Raw genomic sequence first — 23,844 nt, 5'->3', positions numbered from 1 at the left:
AGAAATTCTGCTCCAAAAAAATACTAGGTATTTAGTGACATAACAAATAACAACCAAGACCATATTTTAGAATCTTCATGGGTAACACTGAGAAAATTAAGACGATAATGAAGTAAGATAATTCACTCCTTAATATTATTTCCACTGTCAGCCCCAGAAAAAGGAGGGCAGGAAAAAGCAAATCTCAAAAGGCAAAAGGGAAGGGTATTGTTTGCAGTGTAATTTGACCAAGCATTTATTAAGGTTTTAAAATCAGTATGAGTAGCATGGTGGATATTTTTTGAGTGGGTCTTTAATAGAATAGAATATAGAATAGAACAGATTTGTATTGCCACTGTCATGGAAACAATGAAAATCAGTTTAGCAGCTCTGTTCTGTTTCGCAGCAAAAACACTGAGTGCAAAAATCGACTGTATAAAAATATCACACAAAATTAACGTAGCACTCTTCACATTAAGTGGGTCTTTGGGGGTCTTTCTCCATCATGTCCCACAACGACCTCCTGACAAACCCATGAAAACATCTGACACATAAAACCCAAAAGCCAAAAAGTGTAACCACACCCCTGTAATACCTTATCCATATTCATCTGTGTGAGCAGGTGAATACTGGATAATGGATGAGACATTAGTGGTTGGCAATGCAGGTGCACCCTCCTCCGATCTGTTTAACGCCCTCCATAAATGATTCAGGGTGTCACTAGATAAGGAGGGGCAGGCTCATTACCAGACCAAAGGACTTGTTGCTACATCTGAGCCCACTTGTTGCTTCGGGTAATAGGAGGATCAAGTGTCTGTGCTGGCAGCCTTATATGATGCAATCCTTTATCTAACATGGCCACATTCCTTTACTGTTGTGACATGAATGTGACAGAATGCAGGTTCTGGTTGATACTTCCATGGATACACACCAAACATAAAGAACAAACTCTACATGAGACACAACAATATAAAACATCAATGATTCCACAAAACAGAGAAGTAAAGGAAATAACTCTTACCATGGGTACTAAGAAGGAATGATGGTGTCTCAGCAGAGTTTGCAGGAGGATTTCGCAGGTAAGCTCTGACACAGGTCATTTTGGAGAGAGCATGTCAGCAGCCACTGCAGACAGGATGATTTCAGCAGCTATGGAGAAGAGAAGAGAAGAGAAGAGAAGAGAAGAGAAGAGAAGAGAAGAGAAGAGAAGAGAAGAGAAGAGAAGAGAAAAGAAGACACGAAACTTGATGCTGGTTTGCATCTGCGTGTGCGGGGTGGGTATTTGCATATGTATGTGGGTACTTACAGAAAAACAGAGAGAACACTTAAATATGTCAAAAGGAGTGACTGATGTTTGAGGTGTGTTTTAACAGGTATACTTTATACTTCACACAGAATGCCTAGAGTTGAACATTGAAATGTGAATCAGACAACATACTTGGAAAAAGTACATTAGACCTGCAGTTATCAATTGTTTTGCAATCATTTAATCTATGGAGTATGTTCTTCAATTCCATTCTAAACAATTATTTGAATAGGCAAAAAAAAAATATGTAAAAGTGTGAAAAAGACATGTATGAAAATGACAAACAACTTGTCCTTTATCCTAGAACCAGATGAAACCACAAAAAGGATATATATATATAAAAATGTATATAGAAATAACAACAACGATAATAACAATACATGAATTTATATACATATGTCTAAAAACACAAAACAACAACAAAGTCAAATGACATCTATAAACAATGTGTGCACTGCAGTCTTCAACACATTTGGATCCAACTTACTAACAACATAAGATGGAACTAACATACATCTGAAAAAAATAAAGACAAATATTTGTAATGTTTGTGTTAAAGTTTAAAAGTGGAACCAATGTTTAGTGGCAGCAAAATTAAGGAACAAAGCTTTGATTCAGGAAAATGGAAACAGAATTTCAGTTCTATGCCTATAGTTGAACAGTGAAGTGTGAATGGGACAACACAGGTGGAAAAAGTACATACTTCATCCTTCACTCCACTAGCAGTAGGAGTAGGAGTACAGATATAATACTTGTGTTTACATATTCCAAATAAATAGAACAGTATAGAAAATGATGCCGCAATATTAAAATGACAAGGATCATTATTATTATGATAATGATTTGCATTTGATAGTACACAGCGTGAACCCAGAATGATGTTTGTCTTTTCGACTTTGACAATTAACAAGTTTCTTTCACAAAGTACACAAATATAAATAGGTCCATTCCTCACATTCAGGCTTTAAACATTTCCGAGAAAAATTTGGAACAGGAGCAAGGTAGGACTAATGAATTAGAATATTGAAACAAAAAAGTGACATGGACAGGCAATGGTGACCATCACTTCAACAAATGTATAAGAAAATTATTGAAAGATTTAAGGGAAGATGTTCCTCAAACAAAAATAAGGAGTGAGTTAGATATTTAATCCTCTACAATACAGAAGAGAATGAAAATATTCAAAGAATCTCAACATAATCTTGAAATCTCTTGATACAAAGGCTTAATTTAGTCATGTAAAAAAAAAATGCATGCAACCATATAAGCCTGTTTTGGTTCCTCCTAATATAGCCATTTTACATTATTTAATCCATTACTTGTTTATGAGTGGACATCCCCAATAAGCCCTGTTTTTGAGGTCAAACAATGTCTTCACAGAAGAAAAAACAACCTTCTTATAATACAGCAGTTTCCTGGTTTTCTTTAGGGTTATTGTTTTAAAACCATAATAAGAACAGGGGGATACAGTGCGGGGTACAATCAGTGCACTGTTTGTTTCTGTTGTTGTCAGCTGTCAAACAGATTTGGAGTCGCTGACAAATGCACAGAGACAGCAAGACAAAAAGATGTGAAAGCACAAGGTTAATGCAATGCCTGCTCAGTTTCAAAGAATCCTAAAATGGATGTGGGAGTGTTCAAAACAGAAATCAACTGTTTTTTTTTGTTTTTTGTTTTGGTAACACATGCATAATCAATTAAAATATGTTAAACTGCAAATTGTAATTTTAGCATTGTTAATTATTTTTACTCAAACTGTAGAAAGAGGAATAAAATAAACTTAGATAGCCAACTACACAGCAAGCAGCGAAAACATGTTTCCAGATGAAACCATCAAAGCCTGTGTGGTGCAGAGGAGACAGAGCTAAGCTACTGTTTTTGCTGTGCAGTGGCCATAATGCATATTACTTACAGCATGATTACACACACCCCAGGGTGAAATGTGACATAACACTGATGACAGAAACATTTAATTTTAACATCAAGCCCAGTGACCGTGTACTACTAACCCAAAGATGAACTTACCATCACATAACTACAGACTGTGTTGCTAATCCTGATTGCCAGCTGCCCTCCCACTGAGAAGCCCCCCACCCCCATATAGAGCTTTATTTAAGGGAACACTCTATGATAATAGAGGCTTCAACAACTCACTATCACACATCATGAGTGGTTTCAAATCAACATATTTTGTACACACATACTTATAAAACAGAAACTATTTTGGGCAGGGAAAAAAATAGTCACCTCTTTCTCATGCCTGTGTCTTCGTCAGGACTTTGAAAAGTCATTACCATTTTCCTTTTTCCTCTCATTCTGTCCCTCCACAAAAAGCCCCTGATTCATTTGGTTCTTATCAGTTACTGTGAAAGAAAAACAATGGATTTCTCTGAAACTTATACTGTGCTTCCCTGAAGGGGAAACCAGGCAGATACTGGTACAGCAGTAAAGGAGAGTCTGCAGTAGGGACGGATATGGACTTTCATGGTCAGCCCCCTGAACAAATTCACAAACAACAAAGGGGCTTCTTTTAAATCATACTTCTAAATACATGACAAATGCTTGTTAAAAACTAAAGAATGTTTCTGAAGAGTCTGTCTTTGTCATCTTTATTGATCTTTCAGTCCATATTTGTTTGGACTGTATGATAAATAAATAAATTATAAAAAGCATTAAAACAATAATAATTTTGACCTGTATTAAACTGAAAACACCACAAAACTGGTATTTCACCTCTTGGAATTTAAATTAAAATTGATTCTTACAATCAGGGATGCACCGATACCACTTTTTTCCAGACTGAGTACGAGTATGAGTACTTACATTTGAGTACTTGCCGATACTGAGTACCGATACGAGTACTTAATAACCCCATTCCAGTTCTTAGTTCCTTTTGTAAATGTGTTTTATTGTTGTTGTCATTAGTGTGACTGGAACAAAGTGCTACTACTGACATTTAATGTGTTGGAATGAGCGTTTCTCAATTAATCCACCAGGGGGCGCCGCTCTGAATTAACCATACTGGACAAATACCACGAAGAAGAGTAAAGTTTTTTTGAGAAGAAGAAGAAGAATAAAGTCAGTAATAACTCACATGGAGACGACAGAGGCAACACTAGTGTGACACTAATATTGTAGCATTTTCACTGGTAAGGTTTAAAAAGCTTAGCTTCAGCAGGTAGAGAAAAGAGAAATGAGCAATAAGTTTCGTTTTCACTTCTGCTGGCGGCGGTCCGCACCACTCCATACATCTGCAGGTATTCTCATTCTGTGTAGGCATCCGCGAGCACCTGGAAAACGGAAGGAATGTACGCAGAGGACGGACAGAACGCTGCGGCCGTATCTGTCTGTGTCTTTAACGTTACTTGCAGTCAGCGTTACTTTTATCACCGTCATTTATTTTGAAAAATCTCCACACTCCACACACATTATTCCTACTCCTCGTACCTGCTGCACTAAACTGTGAATGTCACATGGCTGTAAGTGGTATCGGTGCATTTGTATCGGGTATCTTTTACGAGTACGAGTACACACACTGAGTATCGGAGTCGATGCCGATACTCGTATCGGTGCATCCCTGCTTACAATGCAATCACAAAAAGTTGGGGCAGTAAAGCATTTACTATTTTGTAACACTGCCATTTCTTTTCACAGCACTTCAGTTGATCAGGGCCATCAAGTAATGATGCAGACGAACTTCATTAAAACTGATGTATTTTAGGTTAATTTATTCTAATTCTTTTTTTGCAAACAACTTCCAAAGTGTGACAGTACAGAGTCTTCCTTCTGTGTTTCTCAAACACCCTTGCGAAATGTGTACACAATGTGGCTTTATATTGTCTGGTTGAAATAACCATGGACATCCCTAGAAAAGTTGTCATTTGAAAGGCAGCATTTAATACTCTAAAATCTCTCTGTACTTTTCACCATTAAGGGTTCATCACAGAAGTGACAATGATCTTTTACCCCAGATTTATTTTATTTTCATTATTTTAACCTATTATTAGTCCTAAATTGCTCATCGTCCACTTTTTTAAATTAGTTTGATAGTGAGGAACTGATGTATTTTTAAAAATATAACAAAAGTGACCGTATAAAACATGAAATATGTCGGGTTCATACTGTTTGCAATGAAACACGGGTTGAAGTTTTCAATTTGTATTCTTATTTCTATACTGTCAATTTTTTTTTTACTGATTTGTGGCAAAACATCATTAACTTCAGATATATTTATTTGAATGTCATTAATTACCTCCGCCAAGGAGGTTATGTTTTTGCCAGGGTTTGTTTGTTTGTCTGTTTGTTTGTTTGTTTGTCTGTCCGTTAGTGTGCAACATAACTCAAAAAGTTATGGACAGATTTGGATGAAATTTTCAGGGTTTGTTGGAAATGGGATAAGGAAGAAATGATTAAATTTTAGTGGTGATCGGGGGTGGGGGGGCCCACGGGGGGGGGGGGGGGGGCACTGATCAGCCTTGGTGGAGGTCTGCGCTCTCTGAGTGCTTCTAGTTTAATACTGTTTTATCCTGTTCATACATTTTTTTCTCTTTTGACATAAAATTTCGATGTTTATAAATTTCTTAGTCGAATACTTTGACAGTGAATAGACAGTTTAATAGTGACTTATACTGACAGGCACAGTAAAGTCTATTAGATTTTGGGCTCTGGACGAGAGAAGCATGTGAAAATCACAGGAGCCTAGAGATGAATATTGTAAACATGCCTGTGTCGTTAACAGTTTCAAGCACCAATAGAAAATGTATTCTCAAGACATACAGTTTGACACAGCAAAGATATACGAGGAAAGGGAAATATCAAGTATAACTGGAAGAAGAAGGTATGGGAAGACTTAATTAAGATCCAAAAGATAAGTAAGCTAGAGCAAGAGATGTTCTTTGAGGAGATTTCAATTGTGCACTGTAACATTGGAGAAGATCGTGCAGTTCTGACTGAGGGTGGACAATAATGTGAAACAAGGAATATGGAGAATTAATGCCATCTGTAGAGATGTCCAGACTACCACCAATGACAGCTGAACACCTGGTGGTAGAAAAGACCTCAGAGCATGGCTGTCTAAACAAATGAATGAATGAATGACATTAGTTTATGTGTCAATTGGCAGGAACCAGGTTCTAGGTTAGCTAAGGGATCACCTGTACATACATCAAAATGAAAATGCAAACTTATATATCGTCGGCTTCCTGATAAAACCTGCTATGTGACTTTTGGCAAATTTTACAGGAGAAATAAAAAAACTGTTTATATAACAGGAAACTGTGAAATATGACAAAAAAATATCTGTCCCTTTAATGTTGGCACTTATGATGGAATGTAAACAACTTTCACAGGAGACTGAAATTTGAAGCTATAATAGGGGAGATAGCAGGGTTTTATTCCCAACCAAAAATGTCACTTAGCAGGTTTTATCAGGAAGCCGACAATATGTCTTGTCAATTTCAGACTATACAGGAGTGTATCCCTGCAGACTGCTCAGATTTATCTATGTTAATTCTTGAATGAATAAATGTCTTTAGAGAATATTCAGCAGTCTTTATCTACAGACATCCTTTAGTGCTGCAATAACTTAAAGTCCATGTGGAGAATGTTCCAACTGAAATTGAAAAAACTGTCTTGTCTGTAGTGGAAAATGCATTCATTATTAACTCAAGCTCAGTCAGTGTTGGGAATTAAAGTTATATTTGAAATGACAATAGCACAGCCTGCTGGACATTTTGCAAAACAGGTCTAAACATTCATCGTCAGCATTGTGCACATCTGATGATTACACTGAGTTATTCTGTACTGACTGCATTTGAAGAAATCATCCACTAATCCCCATGATAATTCTGAGTGTTCATTATTAGGCTTAGGTGCCACATCCAAGCCATCTGCGCACCACAAACGCCAAATTCATGTTAACACCAAGTGACTTTTCCTCGATCTAATGACTTTTCAAAAGAAAGAAAAAAATTCTATGCATGAGAGTCTGGTAATAATAATCACTAAAAAATTGAGGGTGGGGGGGTACTATTTTAACACCCCCCTTCCTCCAAAAAAGAGGAATATTTGCCCCACCTGAGTTTGCAACAAATTTAGGAAAGGTGTTGAACCCCAGAAAGCATCTAAACTGTCTGAAAAGCTGGTGTTGACTCTGTGCTGGTAAAATAGACGAAAAACACAGTGAAAGCGCGTTTATACATTTTAACATTTACCTGGAGATCACCTGTGTAGTTGTTTTAGGCGGGTTCAGTTGTTTCCTTGCACTTCTCTTTGAACATAGAAAACAAGGATACATTCTTCATCTACACGTCATTTAACGTCTAGATTTTTGTTTCGTTTTTTTCCTCCTCTATCCTGCCCATCTCTTTTAGCCACACTTAACTCATCCAACAAACTAAAATTAACTACGATTAATTTGCCAATCAGAATCAAATACGATAATGTATCCGTTAAATTAAAAAAATAACAATACAGAAATAAAGTAACGCAAAAAGCTACATCTTCTAAACTTTTAATTTTCGTTGTTTCTTGGAGCTTTTCTGTTGCACTTTGTTTGTAAGGGGATAGGCTACTCAAAATCTATATTGTCTGTACAGAAAATAAATTCCGTGGGTGTTTCTGGCCTGTTAGGCGTTTTGCACATGCGCAAAATGCAACCATGCGAACTACGCATACAACGTAGCAAAGCAACAAGACAACGTAAATCTTACGTACGGGTTTTTGACGTATGCTGCTGTTGTAACTCTAAGGAGCTTGCAAGGTGGTACTTGAATCCGTTTACCTGACTTTCATTTTTTCAATTGTGTGTCTGTGTTATTTGCATACCAGCGGGTACGTAGAAAATTCTGTGTTTCTAGGATATATAAAAACGAAAATACGTATCTCCTCGGTCCACCCGGAAGTTACGTTTCATGTTAGTGGGAAAGGCAAATTTGAGTTAGACTCCTGCATTAGATGTTTGTTATTGCTCATTATCTTTGTGGTCAATGCAGCTACACTTTGTTTCATGTAACCGGTATGACTGTTTTGTTTGCCAAAAGCGATAGGCAAAGACTGTGGATGCTAAGGATGTAGCTAAATTTGGTGTAAGGGTTTTTGTAGATATCGTCAGCTTCTTCCGTTTAGACCATATCGCAAGTCAAATTAAGAGTGTGTTTAACTACACTAATTAAACGCATCCTAAATTTGTCTTCTGGTCAACACTCAGATTCTATAAGATTACGTGACCAAGGATATGTTATGAAAACACTGACAAAGCTGATACACGTCTTTGTCAGCCATGGAGTTTCTCCCAGTTCTTGACCCTCTTGATAAACCCAAAGAAGGAATATGGTAAGAACATTGTGATTACTTGCACAGTAATGTGATCGTGAAGGTGTTCATTTGTTTGTTGCCGTCAACAGGTATTCCTTGATACCCAGAGGAAGTGCTCCAGGTGTTAGTGTTGGCCACACATGCACATTCTGTCCATCAGAAGACAGAGGAAAAGGCAGAATCCTCATTGTTGGAGGAGCTAACCCCAGTGGCACTTTCTCACATTCCCACATTATAAATTTAGGTGCGTGCCAACAAATAGGTTTTTCAGGATTACAGTGTATGCACATTTTGCTTTTTGTAGCTTGGGACCCCTTTTAATTTACACACTATGTTGACATCACAGCAGTTAATCTGTATATTTGTGATTTCTGAACCCACCAGATAATCATGAGTGGGACATCCCAGAGTGGGAGGGCTTGGATTCACGATATGAACACTGCAGCTTTATGCCAGAAAGCTGTCCACAGAGTCTGTGGTTGTTTGGTGGGGCTGAGCAGAGTGGTAATCGCAACTGTATCCAGAATGTACAACTAAGAGGTGAATTTAAACTTTATTGAAGAATCATTGTATGTACACTTAGTTTATTCCACATATGAGTACTGCTTCTCGTAAATAGGAATGATGATCTGTGGAACAGTCTGCTGTAGTGTCTTCTGTTGACCATGTCATGGTGTCATTTGTGTAAAATAAAGTTTGATGCATTTTGTACATGTATGTGTCTAGATGGTATTCCCCGCTGGAAGAAGGTGTCCGTCAATGGTAAACCACCAAGTGCAAGAACATACCACAATAACTCAGCCTGTCTTGGGGACAGACTGTTCGTCTTTTCTGGAGGGGAGGCAGGAGCTGAACCAGTCTCAGACCCAAAACTTCATGTTTTTGACACAGGTTTGTGTTGTTGAACAAAGCAGTTTCCAGAATCTTATAAACTTATGAAAGCAATCATGAAGTAACAACTAGAAAAGCACTCGGAGAGTGCAGACCTCCACCAAGGAAGATCAGTCCCCCCCCATTACCACCAAAATGTAATCATTTGTTCCTTGTGCCCACCCCCACCCTGATCACCACCAAAATTTTATCATTTGTTCTTTGTGCCAGTATCAACATTTCCTGAAAATTTCATGAAAATCCGTCCATAACTTTTTCAGTTATCTTGCTAACAGACAGACAGACAAACCCCGATGAAAACATAACCTCTGCCATTTCACTTGGCAGAGGTAATTAGCTTTGAGCCGGGGATGCAGAGATAGGGCCAGAAATTGAATATTTTGTAGTGCTTCATAGAAATATATCATCCGTTACTTTTGAAAACTCTTACTGCTAGAATCACTACAACTAATGAGTCTCTTCACTTCTGTGTACATGTTTTTTTTGTTTTGTTTTGTTTTTTTTGAGGGGGGGGTGAAAATGTATTTTTGCATATTAGTATTGTGTGCAGTGTACAGGTGTCTAGTGTAGTACTTTTTTCGTGGCAAGGCAGATTTATTTGTATAGCACAATTCATACACAGGGCAATTCACAGTGCTTTACCAAAATAAAGTACCATTTTTAATAACAACAAGGCTCTGCACCTTATCAACAGCAGCACTTAGAAGAGAAATTCTGTGGACAAATAAATATCATCGTGACCTTTTTTTAACTGATAATAAAATCAGACTAGCAACTATTTGCCAAAAGATGATGGCTTGACTGTCTTTTTACAGAATGTTTGACCACATACCAAATACCATGTATTTTGTTTTGACTGATTGATTAATTGACAGATATTTGGAATAGTAATGACAGCTAAATGTCAGATTATACCATTTATTGCCCTGTTTTCCAGTGTCCTCCACCTGGTCCCAACCAGAAACACAAGGCAAACACCCACCCCCTAGGCATGGCCACATAGTTGTAGCGGTGGGTTCAAGGATTTATATTCATGGTGGAATGGCTGGAGACAAATTCCACAATGATATGTACTCTCTAGACACAAGTAAGCCTGAAATAAAAATTAATTATTCAGAATTAAATCACATTTGGATCTGTGGGGTGGGATTGTCATCACTAATGGCCATCTGTTTTTTTTAGGAATCATGAAGTGGGAAAAAGTGCAGGCCAAAGGAGACATTCCTCCAGGAGTAGCAGCCCATTCAGCTGTGGCACTGGACAAGAACATCTACATCTTTGGTGGGATGACTTCAGATGGCGCTAGCAACTCTATGTACAGATTCAACATAGGTATTCAAGCTTCCTGAAGTTTGTCTATCTGTCTCTGTCTGTCTATCTATCTATCTGTCTCTGTCTATCTATCTATCTATCTGTCTATCTATCTATCTATCTATCTATCTATCTATCTATCTATGTGGTTTGAGGTCATGTTTAAATTTTATGTTATTTTTTCATGGTAAAGATATTCAAATCAATCCATTCACCTTCACTGGGTATATATTTCTACATCCATTATTGGTTCGAGACTTTTACTTTCCACCAGTAATATTGTTATTTGATCCTGTTAGGGCTGAGACTATTATTTGCATTGATAATTAACCTGAGTAATCAAAAATTAATCAATTAAATGTTTGGTCTATTGAATATTAGAAAATGTTGAAAAACTATTTTCCAAAGCCCAAAAAGTCCTCCTCAAATGTCTTGTTTGGCTCACAAGCCAAAGATAGAGTTTACTGGCAGAGAAGAGCAAAGAAACCTTAAAATACTCACATTTAAGAGGCCGCAATCAAATGTTTAACTGCTCTAATTGATTATCAGTTATCTGCCAGTTTACTTTAAATAACTAAGGACTCAAATACAATTAAAAATTATGTTTTCTAAGGTCTGCTTACATTTGCGTTTACAACTACACTGAATAATTCATTTCTAATATCAGTGTTTTCTTCTGTCATACTGGTTGACCAAGAGTTACTGTAATGTTTCCTAAATGATTTCTGCTTGCAGACAAAAAAAGATGGATCCTAATGAAATTTGAAGGAGATTTGCCACCCAACCGCCTTGACCACTCCATGTGTTTATTACCTTGGAAACTGTGTTGTGAAGACACTGAAGATGTGGAAGAAGCTAACAGCCCAGCTGCCTCACAAACAGTGCATCTGGCCTTTGTTTTTGGAGGAATGGACACTCAGGGTGTTATTCATAATGACTGTGTTGTGACTGTGGTGACATGATGTTCTTACAGGTCTCAATACATTTTAGATTTTTACTGAGGTTGTGGACATTCATCATTAAAAAATAGTCATTCATACATACATTCCGATAAAGTACTTTTGTCAATCAGTAAAGACTTGATTTAGAAAGTTTGGATGCAAAAGGTCAGAACCATATGATGAGCCACTCAGAATGTGCTTGAACAGATGAATGAGTACTTTATACCATATTTCACAGGTACGAACATGTCATTGTCCCTGCCAAAGTGTCCTAAAATCTAAACCACTGCACAGAGACAACCAAGTAATATTTTTTATTGAACATTTATTTCAGTGTCCCTTGCAGAAGTACAATGTCCAGATTCAATAAATAAATTTTAGCACTGCCTGTGGCAAAGAAAGTTTATTTACATAGCCCATTTCATTCACAAAGAAGTTCAATGCACTTAACATAATAAACAGGAACTTTCAAAGGGAAATTTAAAAAAGAAATGCTTGAACAATACTAGAGTCTAGTATTTTAAACAAAACGTGCCCGCCCTTGAAAACCCTTGGCCTTTAGTCCACGCCAAAGTTTTTGCACATACAGATGGACGATGAACTGATGACAATACCTTGCAGTGAGGGCAAAAACTGAGTGCCCAGAGTACATAAAATCATTACAGAATAAAATGTATATTAAAATGATTAAAAGAATATACAGTCCTTCAGACTTACAAAGAGAGCTGTATAATTACCCTTCCTTAATTGGAGGGGTAATTAGGATTTGCAGTGCAGTAAGAATATGCACTCATACTGATACAAAATGCATTATAGAGTTAATTCACAGACACATGAAAAAGGAAATATTTTCAGAGCAGACTGAAGCCTGCCACAGTAGAAAAATTATTTGTAAATAACCTGTGAAGAAATAACCTTTGTCACCTAGCTTCTGAAATTAAACATTCCTGATGGACCATTCAAGTACCCAAATGACTGATAAAACATTAGCTTACCTTTAGCTTCTTTCAAAACACTGGAGTGAAACACTCAACAAAAAAAACATTTCTAAGTTCATCTCATTTTGTTATGGACTTCTATTCCAGTTTTTAAATAATGCTTAAAGCTCTAAATTAACCCGAACTAACATTTAATCCTTCACAGTCTGTCATTTAGATTTATTCTTGTGTTTATTTTCTCATTTGTTTAATACTTGTAACTTTAATTATTAGCTCCATCCTCTTCCTCTATACCAGGGGTCACCAATCCTGGTCCTCGAGGGCCGGAATCCTGCATGTTTTAGATGTATCCCTCTTCCAAAACACCCGATTCAAATGATAAGCCTATCATCAAGCTCTGCAGAAGCCTGATAATGACCGTCAGGCGTGCTTGGAAGGGGGAAACATCTAAAACATGCAGGATACCAGCCCTCGAGGACCAGGATTGGTGACCCCTGCTCTATACTGTATCACCACATATGAAGTGGTAGAATGACAGCTGGATGTGTTTTACGGACTCAGGGACACAGAACTGCAGTAGACTGAATACAGATGAATAAACAGAACTGGATCTAGAATTTTTTTTTTAGCATATTTAGTATAATAAAAGAATTGTAAAATTGCATAACGAAACTTCACAAAGATTACAAAAATAAACTTTCAACTATTTAACATCTGCTCAAACATTTCTGTTTGTCTAGATCAGGGGTCGGCAACCCTGGTCCTACAGAGCCACTATCCTGCATGTTTCAGATGTTTCCTTCTTCCAACACACCTGATGGTCATTACCGGGCTTCTGCAGAGCGTGATGATTGGCTTATCGTTTGAATCAGGTGTGTTGGAAGAGGGATACATCTAAAACATGCAGGATAGTGGCTCTGTAGGACCAGGGTTGCCGACCCCTGGTCTAGATCATTCTGTGTCCATGTTACAGCGTCTTATATTTAGTTATTTCTAGTCATTTTTAGCCTGAGATTAAAATTATCTTTTGAGCCAGTGATTAAAATTATAGTTTTGGAAGTAAGATAATATTCTGCACTTGTTGAGTAATAATACTAAAAGCTAAACATACTTTTGCATTGCTTTCTCCAATTGTTGAGACACATCCTTCCACTTCTTTTGATAAAACTTGTGTTTTTTCTTTTCTTCTTTAAACAGTTTTTGCGTAACAACACCATCATCGGCACTGTCATCATCACCGTCGTCATCCTCCTGCTCCTCCTCAGACAACATATCTGGAAGTGTTGATGCTTTAAAATTTTTGTTTGGTGTTGGGCAGAACGGGAACAGGTTTTTCCTCCATCTACACTTCCAGGAGGCTGGGGTTTTTTGAGTTCCTCTGAAGCTATTTTTTGTGAAGACAAGTAAATATTAACCATAATAATAACTGTAACAATAATAACACAACAATTACATTAATAATAATTATTGTTTTATTAGTAGTAGTAGCAGTAGTAGTAGTAGTAGTATTTATTTTAACGTGTAATGATGATGTAATCATTATTTAGTATAAATGATCACAAACACATACCCTTGTGCCCTTGAGAGGTTGCTATAGCTTCAGTTGTCCACCAGATGTCACTGAAGCCTTAGTTTTGGAGCTTTTTCAGCACAAGTGTAAGGACAGTCTCAGTGCTTCATGAGGTTTCACATGCCATCATTAAATCCTATTCTTAAAAAGTTTGTGTTACTGTAATATTTTCTAATTTTCTTCGGCTGCACTCCAGACACTGAGTCTACTGGGCTGCAGTCATCTGGTGACAGAAGTATATCTGTGTATCGTTGTCTTGGCTCTGATAACACTGGGTTACAAAAAAATGTTTTTTGCAAGTTGTCTAGGTTTTTTCAACTGAATTAGGACCATTTTGCACCACTAAATCCAAAAAAGACATCTGTTTTTCTCAATCAGGTCAGGTTTTTTTTGCTAATTTGATTTTGAAAAATTGGATCTTCTCAAAATTGATTATATTTTTGTGACTTTATCAGTTGATTTTTTATATAGTTCTCACCCAAAATACAGTAGGTTTTAAGAGGGAAAAAAAAATCATTTGATCACTTGATTCCTGTTAGGTACAATGGTGTATTCACCGCAGATGTAGCAGAATACGTCAGGCTTATTTTTGCAAGATCTTCTAGTCGAAGCCATTTCATTCACCTGTAATATTAAAAAAAACAATCATAAATTGGCAAAAGAACTCGTTTATTGCAAGAAATATGAAAGAATTTTGTATCATATGATGTGGAAAATGCCCATAAATGTAAGCAAAAATGTTAAAAAGCCAATCTGTAGCATAGTTCAGAAAGTTGACCTGAATGAGCAAAATTAATGTGATTTTTGGATTCAGCACACCAAAATTATCCTAAATCAGCTCAAAAAACTAAAACAATAAATTTGTTGTTGACCAATGTAATCAGTCTTGAAGTTCTGTACAATTTGACCCAAAAGAGAGCATAAAAACATAACCGAAGGGGTTCAAGAACTGAGCCGTGGGGGAATTCCAAAAGTCATAGCCCCTTGTTCAGATTCCTAACTGCAAATCATTGGGAAATAACTCCAGCCTTGTAAGACTTGAAGAAAGACTTGAATCACTTAAGATTGCTCTGGATAATCCAACCAAATTTTCCAACCTGTGCAACAGGACCCTGGACTGTACAGTGTCAATTGCAGTATTGAGTCAGTATTCTACATTATGTCATTTCTCACTTTCAATAGCATTGTTTCAGTACTGGGATGAGGTTGGAAATCTGATTAAAAGTTAACAAGATTACCACTTCAGTTCAAGTTGCTGAGTTGACTAGAAAAAGTTTCTCTCTAATCTTGGCTATAACAGGGAAGTTTGTGTCTGTCATTGCGCAATACAGAGGCATCTACACTTGTCTTTAAGAGTTATCTTTAGTGACTGGTAAAATACCTGACACCAGTGAGCAATTTACTATTTGTTGCAAATCAGGCTTTACTGAGCTAAAAGGGTATTAGAAAGTAGGATGGTAATGTATCCAGAAAGCATGATGATGATTTAATATGAAGAACTGTTTCTTGTACAAACATTTAGTCAATTGTATTAACTTGTGACATCATGATCAGCATATCTACATTTTCAAAGAGCAGTTTCATTTTTTGACTGTGATGTTATTGTTTAGCCTAATGATATGGATTCTTTTACTAGAAAGTTTTGTTTATTTATTTCATTCATTAGATAAAAGAAAATCCGCTTCTACATCTCAGCAAACCGACCACGTCATGAATCAAAAGGAGCAGAAAGAAGAGTAATCTTATACTTTCTGCCTCTACTTAACAAAACACTTTTGCGTCTATATTAGCTATTTCAAACACAATTGTGAAATCAACCTCTCAATACAATATATGTCATCACTGCTGCAATTCATCATTTGCAAAGTGAAAAGAAGAAAATCAGTTTATTCCTTAATTTCTCATTTTCTTTAACCTTAACAGCCAAGCACTTTAAAAAGAAAAAAGTGAACAAAAAAATTTAAATAAGAATAAGACATTAAATAATATAATACAAATTACATTTTAAATCATTTTAAATATACAAACATACAAATGACACATATCAACCCAAATGAATAAAAAAAAAATGTATGAATTCAATGGTTTAATTAAAGAGGTGAACAACACAAAACAATATAGCTAGATGCCTTTAAACACTTCCTTTATCATCCTGGATTAGACTGCTTTTCCCAAAGTTGACAGATTCTAAGAGACTACAACATATTGACCTCTCGCCTATGGCTGTTTCAAGCTTTGACTTAAATATAGGTCAGGTGTAGCGGAAGAGGCGGGAATTGGCCAACGTCAATCCGGAAGTGCATGGAAACATAGTAAGTAAAGCTTCAGCATATGTCCATATTTATGAATACATACCTCCTGAATTGATGCCTATGTATATCAAAGCATCTTGTCCCATATTTGGTCTCCTTATTTTCCCTTCTTACCTCAGTGAAATAATGTTGTATTAAGTGTGCTCTCCTCGGATATAAACTGTCACGTCTTTTCTCTGTTCTGGAAGCCACCTATTGGCTACTCAGCTGCTCGTTGGGATACCCTGATTGGTTGAAACCAGTACGACGGTGACGTTATGTCCTCTGTAGTCATGAACACAATTGGTGCAACAACACGTCACTCTTATTTCACGGGAAGACTGACAAACATGAATATGTAATCGGTCAGTGTACATCCGCGACGGCTGAAGACATTCACCTTCAGTAATCTACTTACTACATTTTAACAAAGTGATCATATCTTTACTTATTTTGCATGTGACTATACCCTTGTAAAGTATTTGGAGATAAGCTTACACCAACAAAATACTCTACAGAACCTGCTAGTAACTCTCCAAATTCTGTTGTACATACTGTATCTACTTCTACTTGTACATGAGTCAACATAGGTCAGGATTAGGTAAATGTTTCTGAAGGCCATAGTTTGTTAATGTGTTAATGAAACGGTATGTGAGACTGGCTTGAAAAAAATGTGACTTGTCAGTACTTGTGATAGAATAGCTAGACACATGAATATTGATTATTATTATTTGTGTGTCCTATCACAGGAAGGACTGTGATTTTTTTATTCATTAATGATGGAAGCCCCATTAATAAATGTGGTCTAAAATGGCTTGCATGTCTCAGTATTTGCAAATGTTTATTTTTATTCAAGTAATCTACTCGTTTCACATTCTTTAATTCCTTTAATGAGAACTTTATTTTTCTTCTTGACGAAAGACTAACACTAGCACTTGTCTTTACCAAATGTCGTATTTGCTGCTGCCTTCTGTGAAATTTCCCCATAGTGGGTATCAATAAATTCTTATCTTATTGTTAAATTCAGGAAATATTCATAAGTCAAGTGTGTTTCACATCATAAAACAGTTAAGAGGTTGCTGCATGTTTTTATACTTGAGTCAAAAAAATTATTTAACTATAACTATAGTAGAAATGGGTAAAACAATCTGACAGGTAGCGCTGACAATATTTTTCAGTAATTATGCCTTGAATTAATGACTTGAGATTGTGTTGTGATGCACAAACTGTTTACAGGTCACAAGGAAGTTGGTTTCATTTACAATATCAGCATCTGGGACACTACAGGGGATCTTGTCATTAAATTTAATTTGTAAATTACCCAGAGTGATCAAAAATAAATTGATCAATTAAATGACTCAAATGTCTTCTTTGGATCACAAGTCAAAAGTTTACAGGCACTAAAGAGCAAAGAAATCAGATAATACTGTAATTAACAGGCCCAAAACTATATAGATATCTATCTATATATATCTATATCTATATATTTTTTTTATTTTTTTAACACAAGTTGCTGTAATCAGTTATTGACCCAGTTATTAATTCAATAGTAATCAGCTAATCCGTTAATGACTGTAGCTCTAGTTACAGAATATTAATCTTTTTTCACCCATTGGCCTTTGTTTTTGGAGAAATGGACACTCAGGATGTTATTCACACTGACTGTGGAGACAAGAATGTTCCTACAGGTCTAATTAAGGTCACACATTTGACAGAATATATGCATTCATGATTGGAAGCTGGCCATCCATCCAGATAATGGACTTTCGTGAGTCAGAAAAGACTTGTTTTTATAAAGTCTGAACTTTGAGTACCATAAAACTAGCTGGTCAGAATGAAATGTAGCCATGAGCCAGTGGTAAATAAAATATGTACCAGCAAGAAAAAAAAATAAATAAAGAGCTGAATCTAAACAATACATTCAGTGCAGAAACAACCATGTAATATTTTGTATCAAACATTTATTTCAATGTCCTTCCAGAAGTACAACATCCAGATTCAATAAATAACTTTTAGCACTGCCTGTGAACATGTTGAGCCCTTGAACCCACAGACACCCTCCTCAATGGCCCCACAATCATAACCCCCCTCCCACTAAATCCCTCCCCACTACAGATCCCCAACAGGACTGCCTGAGAACAGCAGCAGCAAGCCTCAAATCTGGGCTGACGAATATCTCCGCCTTTCCGCGAAGAGAACACCTCTCACACTGAAACTTATTTTTAAGTCTTTTTAGAAGATTCAGTATGGTCGCTTGTTATCGCCACCCCTCTCAATCCATTCCTCTCACTACTTTTGAGTCCCATCAGTTCAATATGTACAACTAGATGCCACTACCAGAGAGGCAAGGGGTGACACAGCTGAACGTAAACCTGCCTACAACTCATCCTTCTCATCCTGTTCGCTGTCACCTCCCTCAGGTGGCGCTCCACCCGCACTGCCATAAAGCTTGCTTATGATGGGCTGAACCACCTCTTCCAGCTCCTTCTTCTTAGCCTGGAAGTCTTCCAGGTCAGCATCTTGATGAGACTCCATCCATTCAATCTTCTCCTCTACTGCCTTCTCGATGGCTTCCTTATCGTCATCCGACAACTTGCCACCAAGCTTCTCCTTGTCACTAATCTGGTTCTTCAGGGAGTAAGCATAACTCTCCAGCTCGTTGCGGGCATCAATCCTCTCCTTCAGCTTCTTGTCTTCATCAGCAAAGCGCTCAGCATCATTCACCATGCGTTCGATATCCTCAGGTGTCAAACGGTTCTGGTCGTTGGTGATTGTGATCTTGTTCTTGTTGCCTGTGCCTTTGTCCTCAGCTGTGACACGCAGAATACCATTCACATCGATCTCAAAGGTGACTTCAATCTGAGGAACACCACGGGGGGCAGGAGGGATGCCAGTGAGGTCGAAGGTGCCCAACAGGTGGTTGTCTTTTGTCAGGGGACGCTCACCTGAAGAACAGGAGTCAATAAATAAGCCATATGCATGTACATTTCTTGGGTCATAAAAGTCACTGAAATGCAAAATGCTACAGCAGCAAAGACCAAGTCTTACCTTCATAGACCTTGATAGTGACAGTTGGCTGGTTATCAGAAGCTGTGGAGAAAATCTGAGATTTCTTGGTGGGCACCACAGTGTTCCTGGGGATCAGTTTGGTCATGACTCCTCCAACAGTCTCAATACCAAGGGTCAGGGGGCACACATCCAGAAGAACAACATCACCTGCAAGAAAAGCATTTAGTCAACAGGGCAACCATTAACAGAACGGGATTTTTTTTGCTTTTTTTGAGCAATACATATTGAATTTATTTTATTACTACTAGTGTACATAGCAATCGTTATATTATCTTGATCATCCTTATTTATTAATGTATTTGCTCTTAGTTCCTTGTAAACATAAAAATGTTTAGTTTTTTCCTTCTGCTCAAAACAAATAAATGAATGAATGAATGATAGCTCAGTAAAGCCAATACTATATTACTGGGATGATGACTTACCAGTGTCCTCCTCTCCAGAGAGCACTCCAGCCTGAACAGCAGCTCCATATGCCACAGCTTCATCAGGGTTAATGCCTCTAGAGGGCTCCTTGCCATTGAAGAACTCTTTCACCAACTGCTGGATTTTGGGTATACGGGTGGAGCCTCCAACCAGGACAATCTCATCAATATCAGACTTCTTCAGGTCAGCATCTTCCAGCACCTTCTGTACAGGCTTCATGGTAGAACGGAACAGGTCCTGAAAAAGGGGAAGGGGGGAAAAAAGGTTAGCCAAACATTGCATAAAACCTCGTATGCTTCTGCTGTGCAACAGTTTTATTTTACAAAAGAATGCTTACCATGTTCAGTTCCTCAAACTTGGCACGGGTTAGGGTCTCAGAGAAGTCTTCTCCCTCAAAGAAGGACTCAATCTCAATGCGGGCCTGATGCTGGGCAGATAGCGCTCTCTTGGCCTTCTCAACCTCACGACGCAGCTTCTGCACAGCACGGTTGTCTTTCCGTACATCTTTGCCAGTCTTCTTCTTGTAGAGCTTGATGAAGTGCTCCATGACACGTTGGTCAAAATCTTCACCTCCCAGATGAGTGTCACCGTTGGTAGCTACCACCTCAAACACACCATTGTCAATGGTCAGGAGGGAGACGTCGAAGGTGCCACCGCCGAGATCAAACACAAGAATGTTCTTCTCGCCATCCTTCTTGTCCAGGCCATAAGCGATGGCAGCAGCGGTTCTACAGAATCAAATTAGGGGATGACAATGTAAGAAGATCAAGAAATACTTAACTTCAAACAGCAAATTTACTATATTTTATTCTTTATTAACTTAGAATACTACACTTACGGCTCATTAATGATTCTCAAAACATTCAGACCAGCAATGGTACCAGCATCCTTGGTAGCCTGACGCTGGGCATCATTGAAGTAGGCAGGGACAGTGACCACAGCATTTGTGACCTGAGGAAAAAAGAAAATTAGTATCCAGAATAATCAATTTATTCAAAACAAGTATATTATTTGATTCATGTATGAGTATTAGTACTTTTTTAATACCTTCTTTCCTAAGTAAGCCTCAGCAGTCTCCTTCATCTTAGTCAGCACCATAGCAGAAATCTCCTCAGGAGCAAAGGTCTTGAGGGTACCACCACCAATGTCTACCTGGATATGGGGCTTGCTCTTCTTCTCAGTTACCTACAAAGAAACATGATACCACAGTTGTGTTTAAAAAAAAAAAAAAAAAACACGTCACACAACACATTATTTGACTATTTCAAGAACTCTGAATTTTTCCATTAAGTTTAAATTAACCTTGAAGGGCAGGTACTTGATGTCCTGCTGCACAGACGAATCACCCCATGTACGACCAATCAGTCGTTTGGCATCAAACACTGTGTTTTCAGGGTTAGAGGTCAGCTGGTTCTTGGCAGCATCACCAATCAGACGCTCACCCTCACTGGTGAAGGCCACATATGATGGGGTGATGCGGTTTCCCTGGTCATTAGCGATGATCTCCACACGGCCATTCTTGAACACACCAACACTAAAGACAACATTTAACACAGTTACTCAACAGGTCTGCTGTTTAGCTTCATGTTTACAGTTTCAACTCGCTGCATAAAACAGGTCAAGAATCACTTTTGTCTTACCATGAGTAGGTGGTCCCCAAGTCGATTCCAACCACAGTTCCCATATTCTCCTTCCTATCGTCGTCATCGGCAAACACGGTGCCGACCACCAGCAGTACAACCAACAAAAACTTCATCTTTCTATGTTCTATGTCCAGATGAACGAAGATAAAACTCTGTAGAAGAGACACGCATTATTAAAAACGTGGTCTTGCATTCATCATGTGGGCTCTACTCTCTACATCTTAGCGCTGCGCAGCTACTAGCTAATTAGCATGACGTCTTTTAATGGCAGCTGAGAAACGGGAGGTAAAAGTCTGACAAACAGTGCCATTTTAATCTTAAAAGAACATATGTGTAGTTCGATGGGTGGAGCAAATGTTACCTCTACATTTTTTCCTTCCGCCGGTAGCTAAAGCTAACCGACCACGTTAGCGTGTGAAGGAAAAGATCTCACAAAATAGAAGTACATTCATCGGTGCCCTGTCTTCACATTGTAGTACTTTCAAGAAGTACCGCAAACTACAGGATAACGTTTATTAGTGACCATTGTCTAACGTTAGGTTATCTCTTGTCATCATTAGCCGATGTTCCAGAAATGATATCTCAGAAAATGCAAAGTATTACATTTAAGCTAAGTATAAATATAAAATTATCACATACCTTTACTGAAGTACAGTTAATGGATTACAGGCCTAGATAGTCCCTCAGTAGATGCAAGCCTCTCGTTGCACACTGTGTCTTTCGTTTCTTCTTTTCCTTGCCTCTCTGAAATGATGTTCAATGAATTGTGCTCTCTCCATATATAAGCCGTCACTTCTTTCCCGTCGTGGAGCCCTCTGATTGGCTGCTCAGCCGCTCGTTGGAACGTGCCGATTGGTTGCAACCGGCATGCTGGCCGCCGCTGATTTGCACACTGTCAAAGGGGTCGACGTCACGACTCTTGCCCACTGTGCCGACGCTGATTGGTTGTTTGTCAAACGAAATCACGAACCCAGGTGGTGCAACGACACGCCACTCTCACTGTATAGGAAAGGAGCGTTTCCACACTTCATACATTTGAAAATTGTGCTACTTTTGATAATGTCATCACTTGTATGTAGTTTACACGATGATTTTCTTCACGGTGTGAGATGAAGTGGGACAGTGTGTCAGTATTATGAGTGATTAATGATGACTCACTGCTGTAGTGAGTAAGACGCATGCCTGTATTAAATGAATGTGAGTAAATATACGAACAGAAAGAATGTTACATCAGATAAACTGGATTGTATTGACATTGCATCAGTGTACATCCACTACAGCTGAAGGCATTCACTTCAAATAATGTAGTTTTTACATTTTAACAAGGGCGATATTATATTGACGCGATCTCATCTAGTACATGGTACACACTTGTAAAACACTAGAAGATAAGAACATCAAAGTTTTGTGGCAGCCTTCTCCAAATCTTGATGAATGGTGTCATGTTTCACTGCACATTAGTCTAAATAGGTCAAGATTAGGTAACCGGTTCTCGAGGCCATAGTGTACCTTGTCACTTTAAATGTATTGACTTCCACCAGCAAAAAATGTGTCATTTAAAAATTATGCGAAATTAACTTGTCCCTACATGTGATAGACTAGCTACACACATTTAGTGATCAGTTGTGTGTCACATCAAATAGAAGAATAATTTAGATTTGTTTTTAATGACTATAAAAGGAAACTGTGGATATATTTATTTAAAACACACTCTTGAATTCCTTTAATATGTGCATTTCTTAATTAGTCTTCTTTCAGTCTTCTTGATTAAAGAAGAATGTGAGTACTTGTTTCAACAAAACTCCTGATTTATTAACTGGAGGAAATATCAACGAATCAAGTGTAACTCCAAAACATAAATTAACACAAGATGTTTGCAACATCTTGTATGAGTCTAAGAAACTGTTTAAGTGTCGAAACAGAGCAAGTACAACAGTCTAAGATTTACTTTTGAGAAAATATTTTTCAGTATTTATGCCTTGATTTAATGACTTGTTGAGATTAATGTGTTGTGATAAACAAAATGTCTATGTTTACAGGCCACAGGGAAGTTGTGTTGGTTTCATTGGCAATGTAAAATTTGATTTGTGTGTGATACTGTAGTATGTCATTATACACCAAGAGTCTGTTGTTACCCTACTGGGTCTCATGGGGATCAGAGAGTAGCA

At 37.7% G+C, this 23,844-nt stretch overlaps 2 protein-coding genes across 10 annotated transcripts; one reads left to right on the top strand and one right to left on the bottom strand.

Annotated features, from left to right (window-relative positions):
- The first annotated feature begins 8,022 nt into the window (after nucleotides 1-8,022).
- On the top strand, nucleotides 8,023-12,125 carry rabepk (Rab9 effector protein with kelch motifs). Of its 5 annotated transcripts, none has more exons than XM_030148572.1 (8): nucleotides 8,023-8,045; nucleotides 8,563-8,617; nucleotides 8,689-8,843; nucleotides 8,984-9,139; nucleotides 9,326-9,490; nucleotides 10,428-10,577; nucleotides 10,673-10,822; nucleotides 11,537-12,125. In XM_030148572.1, exons 2-8 carry the CDS (start codon nucleotides 8,565-8,567, stop codon nucleotides 11,761-11,763), a joined length of 1,056 nt encoding a protein of 351 aa, XP_030004432.1. In that variant the 5' UTR covers nucleotides 8,023-8,045; nucleotides 8,563-8,564; the 3' UTR covers nucleotides 11,764-12,125. The 5 variants fall into 5 exon arrangements, with proteins under 5 accessions (XP_030004432.1, XP_030004430.1, XP_030004431.1 ...); XM_030148570.1 differs by having other exon boundaries at nucleotides 8,027-8,045; nucleotides 8,493-8,617; XM_030148571.1 differs by lacking the exon at nucleotides 8,023-8,045 and adding an exon at nucleotides 8,052-8,198.
- Nucleotides 12,126-18,482: 6,357 nt separating this feature from the next.
- On the bottom strand, nucleotides 18,483-22,448 carry hspa5 (heat shock protein 5). Of its 5 annotated transcripts, XM_030148564.1 has the most exons (10): nucleotides 22,316-22,448; nucleotides 22,038-22,070; nucleotides 21,674-21,828; nucleotides 21,336-21,567; nucleotides 21,081-21,218; nucleotides 20,872-20,984; nucleotides 20,371-20,761; nucleotides 20,033-20,270; nucleotides 19,590-19,757; nucleotides 18,483-19,486 (listed from the first exon to the last, which is right to left on the bottom strand). In XM_030148564.1, the coding sequence occupies exons 3-10, from the start codon at nucleotides 21,787-21,789 to the stop codon at nucleotides 18,918-18,920; spliced, it is 1,965 nt and encodes a 654-aa protein (XP_030004424.1). In that variant the 5' UTR covers nucleotides 21,790-21,828; nucleotides 22,038-22,070; nucleotides 22,316-22,448; the 3' UTR covers nucleotides 18,483-18,917. The 5 variants fall into 5 exon arrangements, with proteins under 5 accessions (XP_030004424.1, XP_030004423.1, XP_030004427.1 ...); XM_030148563.1 differs by lacking the exon at nucleotides 22,038-22,070 and having other exon boundaries at nucleotides 21,674-21,826; nucleotides 22,312-22,447; XM_030148567.1 differs by lacking the exon at nucleotides 22,038-22,070 and having other exon boundaries at nucleotides 21,674-21,826; nucleotides 22,316-22,447.
- Nucleotides 22,449-23,844: the final 1,396 nt, after the last annotated feature.

The sequence above is a fragment of the Sphaeramia orbicularis genome, chromosome 12 (genome assembly GCF_902148855.1).
Source record: "Sphaeramia orbicularis chromosome 12, fSphaOr1.1, whole genome shotgun sequence".
Taxonomy (NCBI): domain Eukaryota; kingdom Metazoa; phylum Chordata; class Actinopteri; order Kurtiformes; family Apogonidae; genus Sphaeramia; species Sphaeramia orbicularis.
The sequence above is the reverse complement of the archived record's forward strand: the minus strand, read 5'-3'. Positions and strand labels throughout refer to the sequence as shown.

What these genes read in the sequence shown, in the direction of transcription:
- rabepk (XM_030148572.1), top strand. Translation starts at nt 8,565, where the DNA reads ATGGAGTTTCTCCCAGTTCTTGACCCTCTTGATAAACCCAAAGAAGGA. An exon ending in TTCCCACATTATAAATTTAG is followed by an intron (nt 8,844 to 8,983) that starts GTGCGTGCCAAC and finishes TGAACCCACCAG; the next exon opens with ATAATCATGAGTGGGACATC. An exon ending in CCAGAATGTACAACTAAGAG is followed by an intron (nt 9,140 to 9,325) that starts GTGAATTTAAAC and finishes GTATGTGTCTAG; the next exon opens with ATGGTATTCCCCGCTGGAAG.
- hspa5 (XM_030148564.1), bottom strand. Translation starts at nt 21,789, where the DNA reads ATGAAGTTTTTGTTGGTTGTACTGCTGGTGGTCGGCACCGTGTTTGCC. An exon ending in TTGGGGACCACCTACTCATG is followed by an intron (nt 21,568 to 21,673) that starts GTAAGACAAAAG and finishes TGTTGTCTTTAG; the next exon opens with TGTTGGTGTGTTCAAGAATG. An exon ending in CACTATCAAGGTCTATGAAG is followed by an intron (nt 19,487 to 19,589) that starts GTAAGACTTGGT and finishes CCTGTTCTTCAG; the next exon opens with GTGAGCGTCCCCTGACAAAA.